Below are 24494 nucleotides of genomic sequence, written 5' to 3' on the forward strand. Positions count from 1 at the left end.
AACCTTTTGCTAGTCACGGGCCAAATTTCGAGTGTAAAACTTTTTGGCAGGCCAGATTTACTTTAATACTATATTTTACGCTCACTTTGGTATATTATCCTACATTGCAGTAACCTTATTCATACCAATCACCAGACACATGTATTTACACTTCAACAACGCAGAATAAATGTGACAATTGACCCAGCTTGCTTTGTGAAATGTTTTCAACTTCTGAAAACAAGTCAGATGAAGCAAGAATCAGACCATATTCTAAATGGGCATCCGAAATACGTGATCTTAGCTTGCTCTTCAAGAATTCATTGTTCAAAAGTATTGTTCACATGCGTACGACGTACGTGCTACGAAAAATCGATGCAATTTCTTCTGCATTGTTGGTCAGGCTGGGATAAAGACATATTTCAAGAACGTACTCTTTGTCAAAGTCATGCAGCGATATGCTCTTTGTATGAAATTTGTCATTGAATTCAACTGCATCGCATTTCAAAAAGGCCCATTTAAGAATTTCAGGCAATGGTAGTGGCGTCCACATTAAGCGGATTACTGAATAGGTAGAATTTATATTGTAGAGAAGGAATGTTGGAAAAGGGTGTGAATATTCAGTATTTAAATTTCGTATCACAGTTACAAATGTAGTGTTGGTACCAGGTTTTCTCTCCTCCAGTATAGGAAAGTGAGCATAATTTTCTTTATACTGTTGACATTCCCGGAGTCGCAGATTTTTTTTTGGAATGCACCTCAACATCTCATTATTCGGTTGTTTCCTCCCGAAGTTCCAAATTCAATTTGTTCAGATGTGACAATAAATGTCGGCCATACCAGGAAAGCAAGATTAGGTACTCAATTTTGATTACAAGATTATGAGCAAGCGATATTTGTATTTGTAAGGAAAATTGGTATTTCAATTCTCATTTCATACACTCGTGCAAGCATAGCTGCTCAACTTAATGCACGAACAGTGCATATAAACCAGACATCGCACTATTGATTCCCTGCTTCTAGTAATATCTGGCGTAACTGTTGGTGATTCAGTTTGTGAGACAAAATCATGTTAACAGTTTTCATCATTGTGGCCCAAACACTATTCAGGTTTGTTGTCTTGGCGCACAATGCCTTCTGGTGAATTAAACTATAGATAGGCTAACTAATCTACGGAGGCTAGTTATCCATATTCAAACAGTTTGAGATTCTGTCATTGCGTCTGAGATGTTTCAAGCGTTCAAGCGTTTCAAGCGTTTCAAGCAGAGGAAGGACACCTTTATTGTCACACACCGCATCAAAGTGGTAAACCCTTTAAAAACTATGGTATACACCTTTGGTTGCGAGATACACCCGATCGATAAGCACTGATATAGTCCACTCTACAGAGAATCTCCATCTCCTACTTCAACCGCCTACGTTTTATGGCGTAACGATAGACCAATATCATGTAGGCTACTTATATCGTAGCAATGCAGCATTCTTTCCAAGCAGTGCTGCACTGCAGATTGAAACTCATTATGAAACGGCGGGCCATATTCTTGTAATAACTAACTATTATGTCGCGGGCCGGACGATTTTTCACTCGGCCCGCCAACTTATTTTCTACTTGTCATTTGGCCCGCGGAGGAAAATAATTGCCCACCCCTGACTAAGAACCACAGTTCCAAAGCAACCCAATTTGTTGTGGTCCAATTCTTATGTGTGAAATTTTTTTCCTATTTGTTTGTGGCAGCACTAATCCAGCTCTCTGCACTGTCCACTGAGCTCAATTTCCAGCTTTGACGGAACAACATGAGAGCGATTGGTATTAGGGTTTAAAGGTATCATTACGAATCCGTCAAATCGAGATTTCAAAGCCAAAAGAAGGGCTCATAAGCGAGAGCTATTGAGGAAATGTAGCGCTCGGCATCATTCTCCTGGGAGTATCGGGATCACTTGCCGATGGTTCGTCTCGCAACGGCTCAATGTTCCATGATCCATGTCACACTCCTCCTACACAATGTCCAAAAATTCCTCGCAAAGCCTTATACTGAAATAAACCGAAAAAAATCGCGCTTGACGTGATTTACCTATTCTAAAAAAAGTTTGAGAACCACTGCTCAATACTGAAACATGGAATAGGCATACATCCTGGCACGGGAAATGTTAATCTTATTTTCACGAAATTACACGTGAAAACGCAAGGGCGGTTAATTTGATTTCGCCGATAGCATTCAAAGAATTTTCGCACAATCTAATATATTCATTGACCGTTTCTACAATGAGATGTTCGACCGAGCGTAGCATTATATGATTGAGGTTCTTCGTAACGATGAGTCACCCGAGGAATCCTGTAATATAGGGTAAAATATATTGAAAATATCAAATACATTAATACTATAGATTCCATACTATAGAGCAGGGGTGTCAAACATACGGCCCTCCAGAAGATTTCATCAGGGTGGTATTGACTCGAGTCACGATTTTCTGATGACTCGACTTGACTCGAGTCATTTTAGCAAAATACGGAAATGATTCGACTCGAGTCAATTTATATATTGACTAGACTTGGACTACAGTAATTGTGCATGACTCGAACCAAGACATATGACTCGAGACTCAGACGGCAAAGGCCGACATTTCATTGTAATTTCGAAGAATAGTAAAGTTACCGCAGTATTGGGATTTCGTCTATTGGTACTGTTACTTGCAAATGCGACCAGAAAGTGCTAAAAGTGAGGAAATTAGTATATTATACATGCGAACCATTCGATATCACCAAACAGAGTTATAAAATGTGGGTTTAACAAGGCTTTAACTGTAAACTGCGCTGTTAAATCAATGACTTGGACTCGAACTCGAGTCATAATACGATAGGGTTGCCATACGTCCGGAATTTCACTGAAAAATCTGCGTCCGGGAGGAATTTCTAAAATATGCCTAAATGTCCGGAATTTTGAAGGCTTCAGGCAGGCTCAATTTTCTTTCGTAAATCAACATAAACAGTATTATTTTCAAGCAGATTTAAGCTATTCAAAATTTTTCTTCGTGCTGCGCGCGAGTTAATGCAACGTATGATGCTATTAGTATGGGCACCTGGCACTACTCTCGCCGAAAATGCAATCAAAATAAATATAAATAACCATCACTTACTGAAATAAGTCTGATTGTAACCGCAATTATAAGATATAACGGTATATTACTAGAGTTGGTTAAGGTCGATTGGATGCATCCGTCACAGACAGGGGTTCCAAATCTTGCGGTCGTTCGCCTTTATCTGATGTTGGACGTAATCGGCTTCCTAGGCCGTTAGATAAGTTTGGGCAAGCTGAATTTTTTTAGTAATCCGCTTATCAAGTCTTGACCTTTGCCACGGAACATTTTCAAATGGGAAATGAGGTCGCGACCATAAAAGGCTGGAAATCACCGGATCTGCAACCTGTTGGTGCATTCTACAATGGCCTAATATACGGAAGAATCAATGTTATTGAGAGAATTCATGCATAAAATTTAACAGCCAAATGCTTTTTTGGACGGAAGGGGGGAGGGGAGTAAAAATGTTCTCTCGGACCTGATTAAAACACTTAAACAGATAACCGCACCGACCGCAGGGCTCTCAAACACAATCCTGGCAGGCCAGACACGGCCCGCCAGATGATATCATCCGGCCCGTAGAGGAATCTATTGTAGACCCTAGCAAGTATAGCAACCACCAGATCTCACATTACAGATGGCCCAATGTTCCACTCCATTCCTGTATAGTGTATACAGTCGATGGGCAATGGTTTGCTATTGTGACGTCATATTGATGGACAATGTGGTACACCTCATTTTAAAATCCGCTAGTGGGCGCTAAAGAGTGTCCGGAATTTGCTTCACAAAAATATGGTAACCCTATGATACGATGACTCGGATTCGACCCTCTTCTCGCTGACTTGGACTCGGACTTGACTCGGTGGTGAATTGAAAATGACTCGACTTGACTCCAGTCAAAACTATAAAAGTGAGTTTGACTTGCGACTCGCAGCCTTGTGACTTGGTTACAACCATGGGTTTCATCCCGCCCGCGAAGCAATCTTGAGTAGATTCAAAAATCCGTGTATTATCGAGCATGTTTCTAACTGCATATGTTGGGATTATTGGTAAGAAATACTGTCATTAAATAATTTCTAATGATAGCAAATGTAGAGCATGTTCATAGGCCATAACCATCCAACAGCCGTGTTGTGATTTCAATCAAGTCACCGTAAGAAACAATAAGACGTTCACGTTAACAGCCGATTTCGAGAATGCAAACAAGTGCATACAGAGTTCATAGATTTATGGAAAAACGGACCCAAAGCAAGTTATTCACAGCAGCGAAAACACCAATGCAAAACCGTTATAAACAGGATACATGGAGAATATGATAGTTATACGGAAATAAAATTCAAATATCTGTTGTCAGCTTTTTTATTACTCGAAACGAACACGGAGGGTATTATTTAAAATAGTATTTACGGTGACCAATTCTTTAATTATTTATGATAGTAAATACTATTTTATTCAAATCCAAATTTTTGAATGAACAAAAACGCAATACATGTAGGAAGTCAGTGAATTGCGATTAGTCATCGAATTAGTTATTTACATCAACGTAATTGATACAAAGAATGCATCGATATCTGATGCATAGAATCTATTAGGTGTACGGGATCTATCTCGAGTTGATAATCTTATTGTACCATATAAACCAAATCCGTACTTTCGGGGTGTTGGATATTGGTCTAGCCGACTCGTCGTCGAGATTGTCGGCACAGCAATTTTGTGGAATTATTATAGCATTTGATTGTTCCAGTCTAGTTCATACATTAGGTGACGTTTAAAAAGTCAGCACGTACTTCAGTATTTTGGCATGATATGGCCCCAGTCGTTGCTATAGTTATCATGTACATTAATATATAACTTTACGGAGATGAAGGGTTACAATTGGCAATATGCTGTCACGTGATATCATAGGCTCACATTCGCGTTCACACAGAACTTTTTAAAAAGGTCCACGTTCACACGAATCAGAACCTTTCAGGGGTTTATACCATCCCTAATAGGCTAGTTACTTTTAAATTCCCTTTATAAGTAGCCTATTTGAGTGTTTTCATGCGGCTCCATATGTACTCTAAATTTGAAATGCGGCTCCGACATCCAAAAAGGTTGGTAACCACCGCTATAGATTATACAACAGGTTTTCTTAAAGTATTGAAATTGACCTAAACATGTGTCGCGAAGGTTATAAATTTCTGTCGCGACCTGCCCAGAGCAATTGTTAAATTCCTTGTCACAATAAAAAAAAATCGCGCATGGCGCGATATCCTGCGCATGGTTTTTGCATGTACAAGGTCACTGTAGTGGGTGCCATAGCCGATTAGCGAGACACGCATAAATGTGTAACTACAATGACTTCATCATGACGGTATGCCGATCTTGGTATGACAAAAAAAGTTTGATGTCATAACAACATTCTTCCGACATCTGTTTCCCTGGAAAGCTCTAACTCGCACGTGTAATTCTCGGGCAGGGTAAAGGGAGGGAAAGTGCGCGACCGTAACTGCCACACCCGGTATTTCCTTTTCTTTAGTTTACAGAAATGAATCAACTTTATTTGCAATTGTGAAATAACATTATATTCCTATTATAGGTTAACGCCACTGGTGCGGTGTTTTAGTCTGGGGTTGTTCAGCGGCATTTCGAAACCACCCTTACCGCCCGCGCCGGGACACATGAAAACAGGAAGCTTTCGCCTACAGAGGACTGGTTGAAATGCGGTGACAAACACTACCGGAAAATGCGATTAAATTTTGGGTGGTTAGCCAAAACCATCACTATTGATATGTCCGGTATTGAAAATATAGTCGACACTCAATAGTATCGTCCTTGAAATATGTGCCCCGCAGTACAAATGTGACCAACATGGCAAAATAATACAGCCCGGTTTGAAATCACGGTTTGCCATAGAACTGCATTGCGTGCAACTTGTTGTCTGTGCCTTCTCCGTTTCATAGATGCCCGTGAATACGTAGCATACTGACATTAAAAATGCATTCATGTCGATGTTTGGGGCGGTTTAAGAAGCGGTCTAAAAAGTTCAAGAACCCCTGCTCTATAGCATAGAGGGCGTTTTTGGTATGTAGATATTGAAGACAATATAATCACCCATTGAAGAATGAAATCCATTTGTAACATTCTAATAAATAATTCAAAACCAAAGACACCATGTAATGTAACAATAACCGAAAGATCGCCTTTGAAAATTGTAATCTATCAGTAACAACTTCGGTAAACAAGTCAATAACCATATACCATGTCTCAACATGCACAACATACCAAAGCATCTTCCAAGGTTACAAGACCCAGTTGTGGTAGGTCGATTTGATCCACATAGATGATTAGGTACGATTTGTCCATTTGCACTGCAGTATTTTCCGTAGGTTTGAACGCCAGACCCACATGTTCTGCTACATGAGCCCACGAGGACATAATTAGCAGACCATTTGTAGGATACTGTAAATGAGAGGTCATTAATAAAATGAAGTCATTGATTACGAATGATTTTACAGATGTCGAGGCTATACACGACTATTGTTTAGTTACAAGATCAGAATCGGGTACAAATATATTATATAAATAAATTATCGTAGTTATTGTGATTTTACAATTGAGATACATGCCAATGTAACTTACATTTATGATATTGTCAATCATGACATTATCGTTTTTACTCCACATTGATTGTTGGAAAGTTTTCGCTCTCAACTACCAAAATTGTAAATAGCATGAGGTCATTCAGTAAACATTAGCGATTCAAAGAGTTTCACCTGCAACAGGACGTCCAATGACTTTGGGATCAATCCACGGGGTGTTCGTCTCTAGTGTTGTAAATAAAATTGCAAGCATTAATCGAGACTTTCTTGTTGAGCGTGCAATAAAACCATAGTATTCTTGTCAATTCCTAAATATACCTTTTACAACCAGAAACACAAAGTCATGACGAATTGCATATAACGGACAGGTCGCTATTCATCATTCTTTCTATGGGTGGTAATTTTCGTTCTTACTGCGTGGTTGGTAATCTAGCCTAAAACCATGTCAAATCTCAACATCCTCAAATCACCTAAGCAACTGCCGAGGTTACAAGAGCCAGTTGTAGTTGGTCTAGTTGATCTACACAGGTGATGAGATACGATTTGTCCGGCTGGCATGGAAGTGCAGTATTTTCCATAGGTTTGAAAGCCAGGTCCACATGTACTGCTGCACGAGCCCACGAGTACGTAATCAGCAGACCAATGGTAGGATGCTGTTAATGACATCGAATTTTATGAAAGAAGCAATTTAACATATGCGGTTGTATACAAGCTACACTAGCACATTTATTCGATCACAACGAGACATATCTCACATACAACGATGCCAATCATCTTACATCAGTGGCGTCAAACTCAAATTACGTCGTGGGCCGGATTCGAACCTTTAAATCGCTCGCGGGCCGGACCAAAAACTGTTTCTAAAATGTTGTCTCATGACCTTGATAGTCAATTGAATACTTTATTATCAAGCATAGCCTATGTACTAGTGCGGAGTAGATCTACAAATTCTGTAGTCCGACTCCCATCCGACTCCGAAGCGTGATTCTTAAAATGAGCAATATCCGATCCGAAAAACTCCGATAATAATCATCTGTCACTGCCAGTACCTATTTCTATATTCTACTACATAAGCAGTGGATTATGCTGTACATGTAAAGGTTATATTGCAAAAAAGAACTCAAAGGTTGTAATTGAAAATTGAAACAAAACAATATGACCTTAAGTTTCAAATTCACAGGTCGGTGTATAGATTGGAACAAAACGAACAATAAATTAAAAACTCAAAGACACCAAGCCCAACCTATATCTGAAGTAATTATACCAACCTAGACTTTTCCATGAACTGTTCTATGTAACTATTGATTCCAGGGTGAAAGAGGACATGGCTGATCTTTTCTCTGTAACGACATTGTCTCATGTACTAAATAGTCACTCAGTGACAGCATTAGATGCTGCTATTGAAGGAAAAGTCAATGTCGATCGGTGTAAGAAGCGAAATAATCTTTTGACGGACTGTAACTACGAGATTTTCAGTTTTTCGTTTTTTTGGAAGGTATTGGATCCTAATTTTTCATATCTTGCCACCCTGCTTCTTTATACAAGGTGATCAGAAAGCCGGTGTACGCTGGTTCTTTCCCTTTCTGTCAGTGATATCAGTCCAGATCTCTGCGGTGAACGCAATCATTCCATATTCGTTGATAGGCTATTTGAAATTGCTGAAATTTATTTTCTTCATTACAGCAGTACTCATCTTCCATCAGCTTTATCTGGATGGCATGATGGTGTAAAGTCGTTCACAATAGCCTATATGATTTGGCAGTTTCAAGTAATTGGATCTTGGCATTACTTAGCAATGGAGCAGCAGATCTTTTTGTTTCTCACATCTTATGACATCGAACATTGTTCTCTTTTTTGATAAAATGCATCTATCTTTGATATTGGAGCATAAATGCGATGTGCCACTGGGCTGACTGAAGACACAAAACACATCCAGACTTTCAGATTCTCTTTTGCATAAGGAGTTTTTATTGCTTTCTTCGATAATGATACAAGCCATTTCACTGCATAACGAGACTAGAATATATTTACTCTCTTGAGGGACTAGTTATTGAAAGTTTTTCCCGCAAAAAAAATCTCAACATTTGCTACAAATTTGCTGGATAATACAAGCATTTTTAAATTTAACTCAGAATTGCTTCGCGAGTCGGATGAAATCGTCTGGCGGACCGGATGCGGCCCGCAGGCCGTATGTTTGACTCCCCTGCCTATATCATATGAATGATTTCAAGAAGTCGAAGTTCTCTGTACAGGAAAGTCATCGTAGGGGACGTGTATTATCTTTCAAAACCGATGTATTATCTGAAGAGCTTCTTGGAGGTACATAATTTCAAAAAACAATGGAATAGTATTGTCATATTGAAATGAGTCGAAAATATTCAGGTTCATTCCAATGCGAATATACCATTCAATTGTACATTGATGTATTGAACACAGGTAAAAAGAGAATTGTAGTGAAAAATGACCAATTATTAGTAGGCAATATTTGACAATATTGTCAGGATTAGCAGAAAACAACATGAATATATTGTTAATATATTCAGAAAAATGCTGTGTCAGCTCGGATAAAAAAACATGGCGCAAGATAAGGGGTGAGAAAATGTTCTTTCCGGTGGGCAAAATGTTTATTTCTAAAATGAAAGCAGTGAATTACAAAGTTACCCGACGTTGCTAAATGGATGCGTTGATATTAGGATGCATCCCTAGCCCTGCGTGGCTTGGTAAAGCAACCTTGGTGCTTTGCGAAAGCTTCGCTAGCAGGTCCGCATCAGCCGCGTCCATGTATTCACTGCATATCTTTTCATAATGCCGACTTTAAATTAATTCCTTAAACACGGATACTTTCTCAGTGCTCAGCATGAAATAAAAAGAACGTTTCACGGCTGGTTTCAGTAATCATATATTTAGGGCCAAAATCATTTTAAAATGTAGGACCGTAGCGGCATCTTTCACTGCTTGACATAATATCTTGTGTGAGTGATTTCGTTTGTTTATGGTATTCATATGGCGTGTGTCGACTACAATGGTCATTTTCACCCGGTCAATTTTCTTTATTCTAATTCCGGAGCAGCTGACTTGTAGCATGGTACACTTCTAGGATTTTTGAAGACACCGCCTCCACGGACGAGAGGGAGAGGACGAGCCGAGATTAACCTCCGTTTGTGAGTCAGGATGCCCGCTAATCAAGTGCACTAATTGCATTATTTCACGAATCAGGATTTGGAAACGTATGTTTAAAGCACAGTTTAAAGCACAGACTTGGCAACAAACGATATAGGAACTGTAATATGGAAACAGTGACATGTAAAGGTAATTTTTATGGAATAAATTGCTATATTGGCTTTATTTTGAAACTGTATTACACTCATGACGTACGTAAGCTACGTGTTCACGGTACATAAGTCAACTACACTTCAAAGTAAACGCATTTGTGCATCGGTTTATACAGTAGTTGTTTTACACGCATGAACACCAGTAAATCGAAGGAACTTTTCGCGGGCAGCATTTTGCACGTTGGCCGCACAATACGCAGGGCTGCGCTATAACGACTTGAAGGGGGCAACGGAAACCCCTCATATTCACGATGGAATGTAAAATTCAACTTTATTACGTACCATGACAGCGCAGACGAACAATAGTCAGGTAAGGCACAGACGAATCTGCCTCACTCACTATTCGCTATAACAATTGAATATTCGCAGCACAGTGAAATGTGCTATCGGTTGCAGAAACTGATAGTGTTGTATGAATCGTGCAGTTGTGATGACCAATTGGTAATGCTAAGCAAATACATTACCTTACTTCTGTAACTGTGTCGTATTTTTCATGATATGGCATGGAAATTTACAAGTAACGAGTGGGATAGGTGTGAATATAGAAATGTTCCGTTCCATACCATACCATACTATTCACTCCTAAAATTTCAAATTGGGACTTTTGTTCATGCAATTACCAGGAAGACAAGGTTGTATATTGCAAGTCTCGGTCTTCGTTGAAGTTCCGGTGCATAAACCAGTTGATGAATAGCATATTCTGGAACGTCTCCTCTTCCCGTCACCACATGTCTCACTGCAACTACTCCATGCGCTCCATTGACCCCATTCTGAAATCAAAGACGAATTGTAATATCGCTCCAAATTATTTAGTAATTGCAATTGCATTCAAGTATATAGGTAATCCCTGTCCCGCAACACCTCATCCGAAAACTTGCTTCTTGCAATATCGGCCGCGTTCGCTAACTGTTGTTGCTGTTGTTGTTAATTTTGGTGATCATAGTGTTTCTGTTGTTATGATCATTTACAGGGGAAGCGAGCGGCAAAGTTGGGTGAGTGCCAGCGTCGCGACACCATCACCAATGACAGTTGTTCGGATGCCGGTTCGGGCCAACTTCTAAGAGTCAAACGTTATATGGGCTCCTCATCGCCGACGCCGGTGTACAAACAGTGTATTGAAAAGGCCCAGAAACAGAGTAAGCCACGATCTCAAAAAAGTCGCCAGCGCAGACGGACGCATGCAGTAGGAAATGTCTTAAGAGTACATGCGCGTGCTTGAAAGTCGTCCGATGAAAGCCGAAAAGATACTGCACTGCAAGAAATTGAGAATGCCGAACTGTATCAACTCAATGAAACTGAACTGAACAAATATCTGTGTTGTGATGAACAATGCGTAAAGGGCAAGCGTCACTGTAATACAGGGGTGGGCAAACTTTTGAGCTCGCAGACCGCATTCAACATCTGAATCCATTCGCGGGCCGCACTATATAAAATAGTGAATTATAAACCAAAACCTAATATTGGTATTTCATTATATAGTGAGGACAGGGATATAATAAATATGCTCATTTAAAACAAACATTGCTTTGATGATATCGTACACGCGTCAGAAACAGTGGCGAGATTTCTTCGGCTGGTCGACCTCAATAACCAATTTGTCAAAACTATAGAGATGAAAGTCGCTTGTCCCGATTCTTAGAGCAGGATTGAAATTTAAATGTGAGCGGCGAACTGTTCATATATTTACTAATTCCACTTTTGGTTCAGTTCTAAGACACACAAAGCTGACAGAATCATAACCATGTTAGCTTCAAACATGCTTATACTATTTGTCGATAAAATATAAATACTCGAATTCTACGCATACAGAGAACGAATCTACCTAATACACGCGCGAATCGTTTTTATAAGAACATAACTAAAATAATTAAAACTGGAGTATAATAATTAAAACTGGAGTGGCCAATCTGAAATCGCACTCGTGATCCGAATTATGTCAATCTCGTTTAGGATTTCTGTGATTTTTAGCAGTTGAAACCTTTTAAACTGCGTGGGCCTTGAGATTGAGAAAAGAAATTTACCTTGAAAAATAACACAGGAAGTATTTACCTTAGAACAGTGGTCCTCAAACTTTTTGAGACACGCCCTTGTCCTTATACTGGTGATAGATTTTGCCCCTCTCCTTATCGTCATATAAGAAAACGCAACCAGGATGCCAGCAAACCTAGCGGAAAGTTTGATGGCACGGAAGCTTAGGACTATGGATGAGATATTTTCAAATATGAAATTGAGACTAAATACAGAGCAATAATTAGGAATTGGGTGTAAATCGCGCGGAGCGTGGAAAAAATTTTCAGCTTATCGCCCACTTTAAGATGCTTTCACGCCCCCAACGGTGAAATATACTAAGAAAAAGTTCAATCAAGTCCCTGCATGATTCAATGTCCCTGCCCTCCAAGTACCATTTCTTCAGCACAATATACAATAATACCAGGGCTCTATCTAGCATTTCAGACCACGTGTCTGTATCGATACTCCACCTCAATCTGACAGTCGTTGTGCATGCCTATTTTCGATTAGAAACCCAACTTTTAGTACTGCACTTGGAAATAACGCTTCAGGAGTGCGTTATAGATTCGTCCTCTATGCATGAGCAGTGCAAATAATTCATAACTTTGGTCTCAACTCATTCATAATGAGATGCCCATATCAATACAAAAAGCGAATCATTAGTACGATTATATAAGAAATAATTATTTCTCAAAGTTAATTTGGGCACGGTCGGCGCATATTGTGACATCATCACTTCAAATGGTAGATAGAGCTGCGTGACATGATATCATTTGACGCAATAATGCACATCTCCACAGTTGAGGATCCGAAGGCCCATAGATAAAATGTGAAAGGAACATATATTTGTGACGATTGAACTCAGTGTTTCCCAACCATTTTCGACTCATCACCCCCTTATCATGCCCGAAACAATTTTCTGCCCCTTTCCATATTCAAGGATCCGGAAAAAGAATATGAAAATGGGAAATTTATTCACCTAACTTTGATCGCAGGTGAATTGAATCAGAAAGAGTTCATTTTACCAAGTAGGTGCTCGGAAAACCGGTTTCCACGTCTAGTTTCCGAAGTTGACTTATTTGTAGGGAAACTTTAGCATAATATGCAGCTTAAGCTCTCTTCTCATGCATTTTCGCTGATTTAACTAAATGCTCATGACACTGGACGTTCTAACCATTTCGCCCCCACTCGCCCCTTAAGGTATTACTCCTCCTTGGTGCTCAAATTGCTAACATTATGGGACGATTTTGCCCACGTTGCGAATCACGGATTTAACGAATAAGAAGACTCTGAAACAAGATCTAATTTTACGGATCATCGGTCCAAAACGTGTGTATAAACACATTGCTTTCTACGAATTATGACCGGCCGCCACCCACAGCACCAGTTTGAAATACTTATCCAAGAAATTACCAGAGGCGCAACGTTGTGGGTTACACATTTCAGTCTTCATTGATGCTCCAGTGCACGAACCCGCTGCTGGACTACATCTTCTGAAACTCGTCCTCGTCCCTCCGCCGCATGTGACACTACAACTAATCCATGCGCTCCATTGATCCCAACCTGAAAACAGTACACTAGTCGACATGATTTTTGCTTTCTGGCTAAAATGGTGACCCATTAATCAATTTTCGTACGCTGATTACGAATATGAACTCGCTTTTGTTTTGTCACATCAAGATTTTTATAATCTGTGATTTAAAATTTTGCATTACGGTACTAAAACAGCCTGTTCAGCGCAGACTTGGACAACTAGATAATTCTAGTTGTCTAATTTCACTAAATTAGAGCCAAATGCCAGTAATCTAATTCTAATCTAATTTGTGAAATGCTTCCATGCGCTAATTCTAATTCTAATCTAATTTGTGAAATGTTCTTATGCTCTAATTCTAATTCTAATCTAATTTGTGAGATGTCCGTATTCTCTAATTCTAGTTCTAATCTAATTTTTGTTTTCCTGAAAATTCCTCTTTGTCCGAGGCATATCGCACTATTGCAGTGAGTTAAAAGAATATTCCGCTTGCGCAGGGAAATCCAGTGCCAAGCCGCCATCGCCTTACTTACACCGTGCAGTAATAGTAGATATTATGACGAATATAGCCTGCTAGAATAGCATGTAGTCTGCGAAATACACTCTAGTTTCTAAAACTTTACGTTAGTACATCGCCATTCTGACTAACATGGGCGATGCCCACGGTTACCATAAAAGAAGTAATATTTTATTAAAGTATAGTAAAAATCGAGCCAAGCTTGGAGTACAGAAGTTCACCATTCTCATGTTTATGGGAATGCACTGTTGTTGTTGTTTATTAAACAAAAATATGTGGCGCATATCGCCTCGCGGCCTTTTGCACCAAGCACTGTGATTTGATGTGAACTGCATTTTGCTGTATTCAAATCCCATATACAATTTCATTCGATTTCCAAGTTTTTGCGAACTAAGTATAGCTCTAATTCTAATTCTAATCTAATCTGGAAAAAGCTTAGTAGCTCTAATTCTAATTCTAATCTAATCTGAAAAAAGCTGTGTAGCTCTAATTCTAATTCTAATCTAATTTGGAAAAACTGTGCAGCTCTAATTCTAATTCTAATCTAGTTTGAAAAAAACTGTAGAACTCTAATTCTAATTCTAATCTAATTCAGAAAAGCTGAAAATTTTCTAGTTGTCCAAGTCTGGTTCAGCGAAGTATTCCATGCTGTCGGGTCATAGTTATAACCATTGTGACGACATCAGAGGTGATTAAAGTACTTACCATATGTACTCAAGTGGTAAAAGAAGTAAAGGTGCCAATTTCTACGCAGGTAGAAGTAAAAGTATATTTTTGTAAATATGTAAAAAAGTAAGTATTCTAAGCCTAGTTTTTGCGATCAGTATCAAGTTAATAATATTTCCTTTCTTTGAAAACATCACAAGACTGCGGCACGATGAAAAGATAGGAAGGCCTCGAAACGAATTGAAGTAGTCTTTGAAATCAGACTGCCACCTTTTTCTCATGTTTTTTTTATTCAATGTCAAAAATGAGCATAAATTTCAATACCCAATTTGACTTGCGCAATACTACCGATTCCTAATTGGCCAGATGTCACAATTACACCGACTTCAAAAGTTTACCCAACAGTTGAAAAAGATCGTCTCAGTGAAGAGACTTTGTCTGAAAAATGATCTCAGTATGAGTGTGATGGTGATCAGCAGCTATATAAATTTGAATCAAGCGGAACTAAATAACTTTGCCATAAATTTGAATTTGCCATGCGAGTTTGATCTTATTGTAAGTTCAAGATTAAAAGCCAAACATCTGTTTGGCACTGATACCATTTTTGCTTGATATATGCATCGTGAGAGCGAACACACACGCTTCTTTGCCTCCGAACCTTCTTTAGTCTATTGTGTCGATGTTCAAGGTCTCGGAGAGACATTTTGGGAATTAGATAATTGCGCCACTTTATTCATGCACCAAGCCTAAAAGATGTTTTGTCGCTCAATACAAATGAATGCGCTTCTATTCCTGTAGCTAGTGCAACTGGCATCAACGGGTCTTACGAGGATATGAAACATTTTATCTCAAATTTTGAATATAGTACTAAAATTACTCATACGTGTTAATTTTCACTGATTTCGTTGCATCCAAATTTTTATGAAATACTAAGTATCCTTATTATTTGTAGGGCTTAGTTCAAGATAGTAAAGCCTAAAATCCAATAGAATAAGTTGAGAGCTTTATAGGATGTGTTTCGCATCATATACGGCCTAAACAGGCAAAAGCGCCCTTAATACAGGCGTTTTTTAGTAAAATTTTCAATCGATATTTTCAAAAAACTGTGACGTGATGAGTGAATTCTGATGTCAAATTCGAAATCAGCATCGTCAAATTAGGTAAACTCAATTATTCGTACTGAAAAAACAAACAAACAAAAAAAGTTGAAAAATGTCGACCAGTGTTACTCGCAATTTCCCTTCAAATGTTTGGTCAATTGCAAATACATCAAGATATCGGCGGATGTGAAAACGTAGTTATCGTTGCTACTCAATAGAGATGGAGTGTTCCATTTAAGTAAAAATGTAAGTATTATTTGACTACATATTTACCAAAAATGATAAGCCGTTAGAAAAATGTTTGAGTAGTTGAAAATCATAACCACTTGAGTAGGGACACCATATCTCCTATGTCCTCTTTTATCATTAAAACAAACATGTCCTCCGATAACGAACCAAATGTCCTCTTTTTTAACCCGTCCCTTTTTGCTTTGAGTGTCAGGTGACTATACAAATACGATTACAAATGGCCACAGTTTTCTTTGGACTTGCCGCGAAGCTTGACTGCAAAAATGAGTCAATCCAGCGGAAACAGTCCGTTAAAAGCAGGATTTTGAGGTAGCGATGTTGTAAGTTGACCATCTTCAGTTCACCTACCATTTGATCAACAGTATCTGTATAAAGTCGCATTTTTATGTCTCTTTATGTGAACTGTACAAAGTGTCCTACATTTAGCCTCTTAAGATATGATAACTCTGCGCAGGGATACAAAAGCTACTGAAGTACTTCGGATAAGTAGCAGTACTTCGTTAATGACCACCCCTGGATGGGTCTTCACTGCCCTAGACTCTACAACGACTGCTTTACATCAGAATTTAGAGAGCAATTATAGGAACAGCTCTGGTGGGCCCTGGTCGTCCAATAGATAATAATTCCCAAGCGCCGCTCCGCTCTATTACAGTGCTGCTCAACTTGTCTGTGTTTGAGCGCCCTGTTTGATCATGTATAGCTCCCTCTGACCCCTAATATCAGTTCAAGTTCTGATAAATTAGTTTGCAATCCTCATATGCTAAGCGCAACTCGTTTCATATCATTTCGGAAGAATTTTTGAGCAATTTTCAAACGTAAAAAGCTGAACACAGCGCTAACATGAAAACCGTGTTCAAGAAAATTACCAGAAGGGCAACGCTGTGGATTGCACATTTCAGTTTTCGTTGAACTTCCAGTGCACGAACCCGCTGCTGGACGACAACTTCTGGAACTCGTTCGCGTCCCACCACCACATGTCAAACTACAACTTCTCCACACGCTCCATTGACCCCAACCTGAAAACAAAATCCGCATTGAACTTCTAATACTTACACGATTACAAACGCATCGAGATCTCGACAGAGATGGTCAACGTAGTCATCGCTGGTACTCAAGTAAAATTAAAAGTAACGTCCTCAGTTTTTACTTTAGGTAAGTTAAAATAAAGGTATTCTTGGTCTAGTTTTGCTTCAAGAACCATAAGCTGTGTATAAGTTACTGTATTTGAAGTCACAGCCACCTCAACTCAGTAATAAGAGCTAACTTTGCGATTCCAAACTGATTGACGCTCCTATTCCAGTTTTTCATCATTTCTACAAACCACAACAAATCATCTCTAAATGGAAATATCTTGGTATGAAAATGCATATCCATTGATTAAGTAACTTACAGCTTAGAGGCAATTAAAATCAAATTGCACCCTAGGTCCTAGGGCATGTTTTTTCGTATGGTCAATCTGCTGATGTGAGCTCTGAAATCTTTTACGAAGCTTTCAATCATATTGCAAATTTCGGGGTTTACTGAACCAACAGCAAAGACATCGTCGACCCATGTAGGGGGTGCCACATGCATTCCAATACAAAATCACTAAATTACAGTTACACGAAATAATTATTTACAAGTTAAGTGTTGGTAAGATGTGTTTATACTGTACATAATATGGCATCCTCACTTCCCAAACGGTCAACAGAGATTTTCAAATCGCGTTATTTCACGCCAAAATACAAAATTCTACAGGCAATGCATACTGACGCAATGTCTTTAGTATAGTAATACTGTAAAGCCAACCACAGTACACCCAGCTAAGGAGATAGTTGGCCCATATTTCGAGTCCAAACTCGAGATCGACCGATTATCGAAATGGCCGATTATCGAGGCCGATATTTAGAGCTTTCCCGATTATCGATATCGGCCTATGAAGGCCGATATTGCGACCGATATTTTATATTTTAAAAAAATTCAAAATTATTGGAAATTCAATGCTCCGTCTTCTCAATCTCAAGAAATCGACGACGTAAAGAGTGATGATGACATGACAGATGTACCCTTGCAGGACGAATTTAACTGGGTGAGCATGCGGAGAAACTATGCTTCCTGCATTACAATCTACCCTTTCTGTACTGATCTGCAATTCTGTATCATGTTTTGTTTTTTGGGTTATACCAATTTTCAACGATTGTGCACAATTAAGCAATAATTCTTTTCAATATCAGCTTTCTCGTTTGTTGTTCAGCTTTCTATGGCATGAACAAGTGCCAAGTTGCCTAATATATAATATTTTTGGTGAAATTGTTCTCTGCTCTTTCCATAATAATATCGGCTTATGATATCGGTTATCGGCCTGTGAGTGTGCCGATATATCGGTATCGGTATCGGCCTGTAAAAATCAATATCGGTCGACCTCTAGTCCAAACACGTTGCTTTAAATAGTTTGATAGCGATCTATAAATATAAGCGATGTAGTTGCCGACTTACTCACGAATTTCTGCGATTTATGATCGAACCCACTTCCGTTGGCGTAATCAACTGCGCCACTCGCTTCCCCAAGCAATCGATATAAAACATGTTATAGCAATAAACACACAATGCCTTGGCGCAGCACAGCACGCCGCAACATCGCCTTTCTGGCGATATATTGGTTGTCTGTTCAGTACAGTGTACAGACAATAATAGGGGTTCGTTTTATTTCGGAACTTTTATGACCGTCTTAAATCGGAACATATGGCCGGACGCCGACCACAACGCCCAGCACATTAAACCATTGTTCAGAAAATTACCTGAAGGGCAGTCTTGTGGATTGCACGTTTCAGTCTTCGTTGAAGCTCCAGTGCACGAACCCGCGGATGGACGACAACTTCTGGAACTCGTCCTCGAACCACCGCCGCAAGTAGCACTACAACTTCTCCATACACTCCATTGACCCCATCCTGAAAACATATTCACAATGTAATTTTATATGCAGGGTTGCCATACCGTCCTTATTTCTGAGATTTGTCCTTATTTTGAAGGGCCACGTCTTAGAAAACTCAACTGTCCTTATTTCTAAGAAATGTCCTTAATTTCGACTTGCGTCCTTATTTTGTCTTATTTTCAACCACTACAGAACTTCCATCATTTTCCTCTGGTATCCCATTGCATAATATTCTAACATTATGCTTTTGCGTCAAGATTCTATGACATCATAAACGAAAGGAACTCTCGTGACGTACACAGTACACACCACAGGATTTGACTGCTAAGGGGTGAGATAGCTATAAGGGCAGTGAGTGGTGATATAGCAGTTGCGGCAGTGCCAAGCTACCGCAGCGGATGTCATTTTAGCAGTAAACAGCAGTACCAGGTTCCTGTTGTTTGGTCTACGGCAGAATAAGCTGTAGGGAAGGTAGCATTTATTGCGTAGTGAAAAAAGGCACAGTACTGTCGAGTGTCGACACATTGGGGAAAAAATAGTGAAGCTATAAATTATTCATAAATTCATCTAAATTATATTGCACGTTTGCATTTAGCTTTAGCTACCAATACGGCTAAGGTTAATTTTTTTTTTGGGGGGGGGGGGCTGTTTCGACTATGAGTAAAGGTAAACCTAGACCTGAGCTGTCGTTGAGGTCCATGAAGCACTCTCTAATAACAAGAGGTTTCTGGAGCAGATTGTTTCTGGCGAAATGTATGGAATGTGATATGCCACGGCTCGTATAAATACAAATAATGTACGAAAACGCTTTTTCATGCTAATCTAATTTTTCGACTGTCCTTATTTTCAAGTCCATGTCGATGGCAACCCTGTTTATATGTGTCATCAAATGCAAAAACATCGCGATAACGGCAGACGTGGTAAAAGTAGTCATACTTGCTACTCACGTAGACTACAAGTACCGCAGTCAATTTTAACTTATTATACTGGTAAAAGTAACGACTTCTAAGTAAGCAAAATAGTGTTCTTGGCGACATTTTGCCTAAAACGTAAACTGGTAAATATCAATTTCAGAAGTGGAAAACCATAACCACTGACGTAAGTATTGAAAGTGGAGAAAAGCTTCTTTGGTACTTCGAAAAAGTCAAATGACCTCGTTACTGACAACCCCTTGCTATAGGTAATCACTACCACAGAAAATTCAACTTCTGCTTCACATCGGAATCTGGAGCGCATAGGCAGAAATCACGTGAGTCTTCATAGGCCAATTACCATATTATTATCAAAAATCGCAAAAGAAGCAACGCACCATTACAATGGTTCCTGACCTGGTCAGTCAAGGCCAGCAGGACACTCAATATTAGTTCAAAATCAGTCAATTTGAAAAATTGCTCGTTTTCTTGAAAATAACATCACACTACGCGAAAAATGTGAAGACTCTGATCGTTCAACTGAGCCGAATTCACTGCATGGGATTTGTACAGCCGTTTTTCATATGTGATTATTGCAATCAATACGTGGTGATGTCTTCGACGCAATGCCTATCAAAATTTCAAATCATGGCCGGTCTCCATAAAATATGGCGATCACTGCATCAATGTGATCGATTGCGAATACCACAGCCCGGGCACCAAAATTTAGTACGAGTAATTACTAGGGCAAGTTTTTGCAACTTTATTTTTACAGCTTCCGGTAGCTTTCTAAATACTCAGAAGTTATGTGGTATGGTGTTTTTAGCTGTTTCGAGGATTCTTACGTTGCAACTTTTTGCAACTTCTCTCCATTTTTTTCATGCACGTTTTTGTAACTGATTCGATTTTTCATGTAACTTATTGCAACATTTTTCGATTATTCATGCAACAAAGTTTTTGCTAGAAATATTTGTCACTTTCTGTAATTAGGTCGCTTGATTATTTCACTGTCGTTTAAATAGGAGGTCCTTTCTAATTTGACGTACATTCAGGCCTCCGAAAATTATATTTTAACTGGGTCATTTTTTCAGGCTATTGATTTTGTTGTTTTGCTACAGCGCCTTGTATACGGATCAATCCTAGTATCTCATACCGTAATAATTTGAAGGATCTTGTCCATGAATGCAGATCTTCTGCGCAACTGATTGCGAAAAATAAATGCAACTTTTCACTGCAACTTTTGCGTAAAATAAATGCAACTATCCGCGGATTTGACTGCAACAAAAACTGTCCCTAGTAATTACCCGAAGGGCAAGGCTGTGGATTGCAACTTTCAGTCTTCTTTGAATCTCCGCTGCACAAACCCGCCGCGTGAAGACATCTTCTGAAACTCATCCTCTCGCCACCATCGCATGTCACACTGCATCTACTCCATGCGCTCCATTGATCCCAGCCTGGAAAATATTCATTAAATGCCACTTTAAATGTTTCGGGAATTGCAGATTATTCGAATTATCGGCAGATGAGAGAAAAGCTGTCATCGTAGGTACTCAGGTAGAAGTAGAGGAGACGTCAACGATTTTACCTCAAGATCAGGTAGATCTAGCGATTTCAAGTCAGTTATATGTAAGTATTTTTGACCAACTGTTTGCGTAAAATTGTGACCACGTCAGTAAGTAGTGCGAGTAGGTGAAAAATACTTGAGTAAAACAAAATATATTTCTTTTCTGACTACCAGTGGATGTACAGAACCACTGTCATGGAAACTTCAACAAGTTGCTCACATCGCATGGGTCCAGTTCACGCGGGTCTTTGTAATAATTCCTGATATTTGGCTCATATTAAAAAAGAAGTAACGCTCTATCAAGTATGTATGTCTGATCTCGTCCGTGTTATAGTCCTTCGCCAACATGCCCACTAGGGTTCCCCGAAATTTGGAAATTCTTAAAAATGCTCCGTGGTAGTGTCTCCTTCATTGATAATAAAAAAAAAACAATGAGCCTGAAAGAAGCTCACAGGAAAGCCATTAGGGTTTCGGTCACTACGTTTGAATGTAGCTGCCCAATAATGGGCGTGCTACCGACCATAGAACGGCGAGAAGATTAGTAATCACATAATCACGGCTCATGATAGGCTAATCCGCTACGCTTCAATGGTAACGACTGCAGCAGCGTGCTAACGGAGTATACTACCAGCGGGATCTTAACGCGCATTGTTGGTAGGTTGGCAGATGTGATTGAAGATGAATTCAGGACATATTGAGGTACGAAATACACGATGCACAAACAACAGCTGCTTCTTAAAAACTTCTACAGCACGACCGCCTTATTGTGAAGGAAACGGCTGTGGTCTATGCCAGTGGTTCTCAACCTTTTTCACCTCGCGGACCGGCAAAATTTCAAAAAAATGTCTGGCGGACCGGTGGACTTTCAAAAATTGAAATGAAGCCAAAATGTAAAGTATGCAACCGTTTTTTGCAATTATATGGTGCTGGAGTGTGACATTTGGAGGGTTTTTATCGTAACTACATTATCTTCATGATAGAATCCATGTGATTTTATGGTAGTGAGTCTGCTGAGTCGAGGTAAAATTGCCTTGTTCAGAAAAACGTGTTACCGCCGAGAGTCGTTCACAGTCTTTCGCACCGAAGGCCGTGGGCCGTGGGTTTAACCGACCACGCCATCTCGAATAATATTCTTCTCTTAGACAATATCGAAAGAAGTATAGCGTTTCGGAGTCGAACCAAGCACCTTGTCGTGCTACCCTGCTCATTGCCCACTACCACCAGACGCAGGCTACTCTGGCAACTACGAATACAATGCGCCGCAAGCAAACACCTTACAGCAGCTATACCGGCCATCCGCAAATCCGGGCCGAAAAAGCGCTTCGTCAGCCCACCCCCAAAAACGTTGGTCTTGCGCCCCCACAAGGCGACGAGCGAAACTTTCGGGGGCTTGGCCCCTAGATCCCACAGTCGGGTTAATGTTTTCACCTGTACTTGTGAGCACATTCATTCTACTCAGTATAAGCAGAGAGTTTGTGAAGCTTAATCGTGCCAATAGCGTAGATTTTCGATCATTCATGACTGAATCGGTTTTCACGTTGCACAACTTTCGGAGTCCCATGTTAGCCTAAACTTCATTATGTGTTGGTGCGTCTTGGCGCGGTAATGACTGACGCCGAAATGCCTATCTCTATAAATTCTGCACATTCTTGGAGATGGGCACCTAATAAGCAAAACATTTAGTTAAACTAAATCGAGCAAAACGCGAAAAAAATGAAAATGCTAGAAAAACTTTCAAAAAATACGCTACGATTTATGTTCAGTTGCAAAATAATTTTGGGCCTCTTTCAAGCTCGTCCCCTCCCCAATTGGGCGGTTTGGGGTGCCTCAGTTACGGTCCTTCACAAAACGAATGAATCGAAAACAAATGATCGCGCAAACTGCGGTGTTTAGCAATGAGTCAGCTCTTATTTGTTCTGTACTTCTCGCTCGCATGTCGTCAAATGACACGTCTTGAACTCCAAGTCAAATCGAACATGTTTCCAGCCCTAATGTTACCTCACTAAGTTCTGAATCAGTTTAAAATGTGATGTTTTATTTATTTCATCAATGGACAAGACCTCGGCATTGCATCTTGAAATCAAAGTATAAATTAGTAATATACCTGGCGGACCGGCAGGAATGTCGTCGCGGACCGGCGGTTGAGAACCACTGGTCTATGCCGTGTTTTCGTCGAGGGGAAGCATTGGCTCTTATACAAGTGGCGAACGAATTCCTCGTTTCAAAAGGGATCCATCAACATTGAATACGAATATTAAGCTTAACAATGACACTCTACTTTGTGTGATCTTTGTGGGTCAAGCTGTAGTATATAGATGATGTTTTGAAGGCTCGTCTACTTATCGGCTGAATCAGCCGGTTATGCTTGGCACTTATCAGATGCTTACAGCAAATTGAATTCACCTGTAAGTGTTGTGGTAGTCCTTAATGATGACTCAGAAAAGAGGTGTAAATGTAAGCACAGGCTATGCTGGATATGATATTTCAAAGTCCTTATTGATCCCGCAGAATAGAGGTGTAAAGAATAGCACACACCATGCTGCATAGTATCCCGCATAGTTGGATATCATATCCAACATAGTCTTTTCTGCATCATCATTAAGGACTTTGACAACACTTACAAGCGAATTCAATATGCTTTAGGTATAACTGCCAAACGTAACTGGCTGATTCGGTCGATCCATAAAGCGTTCAATATTTCAACTATATAGCCTACTACAACTTGGGTTCAATAAGATCCTACAAAGTATGGTGTCATAGTCAAGCTTTATATTTGTATTCACTGATGATGGATCCCTTCTAAACCGAGGAATTCGTTCGCATAAGCGCCTTTGCTTTCCCTTAATGAAGACACGGCACGTGCGCTACAGCCGTTTCCTTGACAATAACGCGGCCATTCTTTAGAGGTGTTTGTGAAGCAGCTGTTTTTTAATCATCATGTATTTCGTACCTCAACATGTCCTGAATTAATCTTAAATCAACATCTATCAACCTACCAAAATGCGCTCTAAGAATCCCTGCGGGTAGCAGACGCCTTGAACACCTAATCAGCAAGCTGCTGCTGT

General features: G+C 39.7%; 2 protein-coding genes and 1 long non-coding RNA gene across 3 annotated transcripts; all 3 read right to left on the reverse strand.

Moving 5' to 3' along the window:
* Positions 1 to 2116: 2116 nt before the first annotated feature.
* On the reverse strand, positions 2117 to 6953 carry LOC145442312 (uncharacterized). The gene is made up of 3 exons (XR_013916020.1): positions 6813 to 6953; positions 6322 to 6498; positions 2117 to 2312 (listed from the first exon to the last, which is right to left on the reverse strand). It is a non-coding gene; the product is annotated as an uncharacterized LOC145442312 (long non-coding RNA).
* A 16-nt stretch (positions 6954 to 6969) lies between these two features.
* Positions 6970 to 13533, reverse strand: LOC145442316 (ectin-like). Its single transcript, XM_080320211.1, has 3 exons — positions 13394 to 13533; positions 10591 to 10740; positions 6970 to 7291 (listed from the first exon to the last, which is right to left on the reverse strand). Exons 1-3 carry the CDS (start codon positions 13431 to 13433, stop codon positions 7068 to 7070), a joined length of 414 nt encoding a protein of 137 aa, XP_080176337.1. The 5' UTR covers positions 13434 to 13533; the 3' UTR covers positions 6970 to 7067.
* Positions 13534 to 16458: 2925 nt separating this feature from the next.
* Positions 16459 to 22147, reverse strand: LOC145442315 (uncharacterized). Its single transcript, XM_080320210.1, has 3 exons — positions 21170 to 22147; positions 18821 to 18970; positions 16459 to 17059 (listed from the first exon to the last, which is right to left on the reverse strand). The coding sequence occupies exons 1-3, from the start codon at positions 21258 to 21260 to the stop codon at positions 16797 to 16799; spliced, it is 504 nt and encodes a 167-aa protein (XP_080176336.1). The 5' UTR covers positions 21261 to 22147; the 3' UTR covers positions 16459 to 16796.
* Between the last annotated feature and the right edge of the window lie 2347 nt (positions 22148 to 24494).

This window comes from Botryllus schlosseri, chromosome 7 (genome assembly GCF_051294905.1).
Source record: "Botryllus schlosseri isolate E-star chromosome 7, Bs_hap1, whole genome shotgun sequence".
NCBI lineage: Eukaryota > Metazoa > Chordata > Ascidiacea > Stolidobranchia > Styelidae > Botryllus > Botryllus schlosseri.

What these genes read in the sequence shown, in the direction of transcription:
- LOC145442316 (XM_080320211.1), bottom strand. Translation starts at nt 13,433, where the DNA reads ATGAAGACTGAAATGTGTAACCCACAACGTTGCGCCTCTG. An exon ending in CCCACAACGTTGCGCCTCTG is followed by an intron (nt 10,741 to 13,393) that starts GTAATTTCTTGG and finishes CTTTGATTTCAG; the next exon opens with AATGGGGTCAATGGAGCGCA. An exon ending in TATACAACCTTGTCTTCCTG is followed by an intron (nt 7,292 to 10,590) that starts GTAATTGCATGA and finishes TGTCATTAACAG; the next exon opens with CATCCTACCATTGGTCTGCT.
- LOC145442315 (XM_080320210.1), bottom strand. Translation starts at nt 21,260, where the DNA reads ATGAGTTTCAGAAGATGTCTTCACGCGGCGGGTTTGTGCAGCGGAGAT. An exon ending in TCCACAGCCTTGCCCTTCGG is followed by an intron (nt 18,971 to 21,169) that starts GTAATTACTAGG and finishes ATATGTTTTCAG; the next exon opens with GATGGGGTCAATGGAGTGTA. An exon ending in TCCACAAGACTGCCCTTCAG is followed by an intron (nt 17,060 to 18,820) that starts GTAATTTTCTGA and finishes TTTTGTTTTCAG; the next exon opens with GTTGGGGTCAATGGAGCGTG.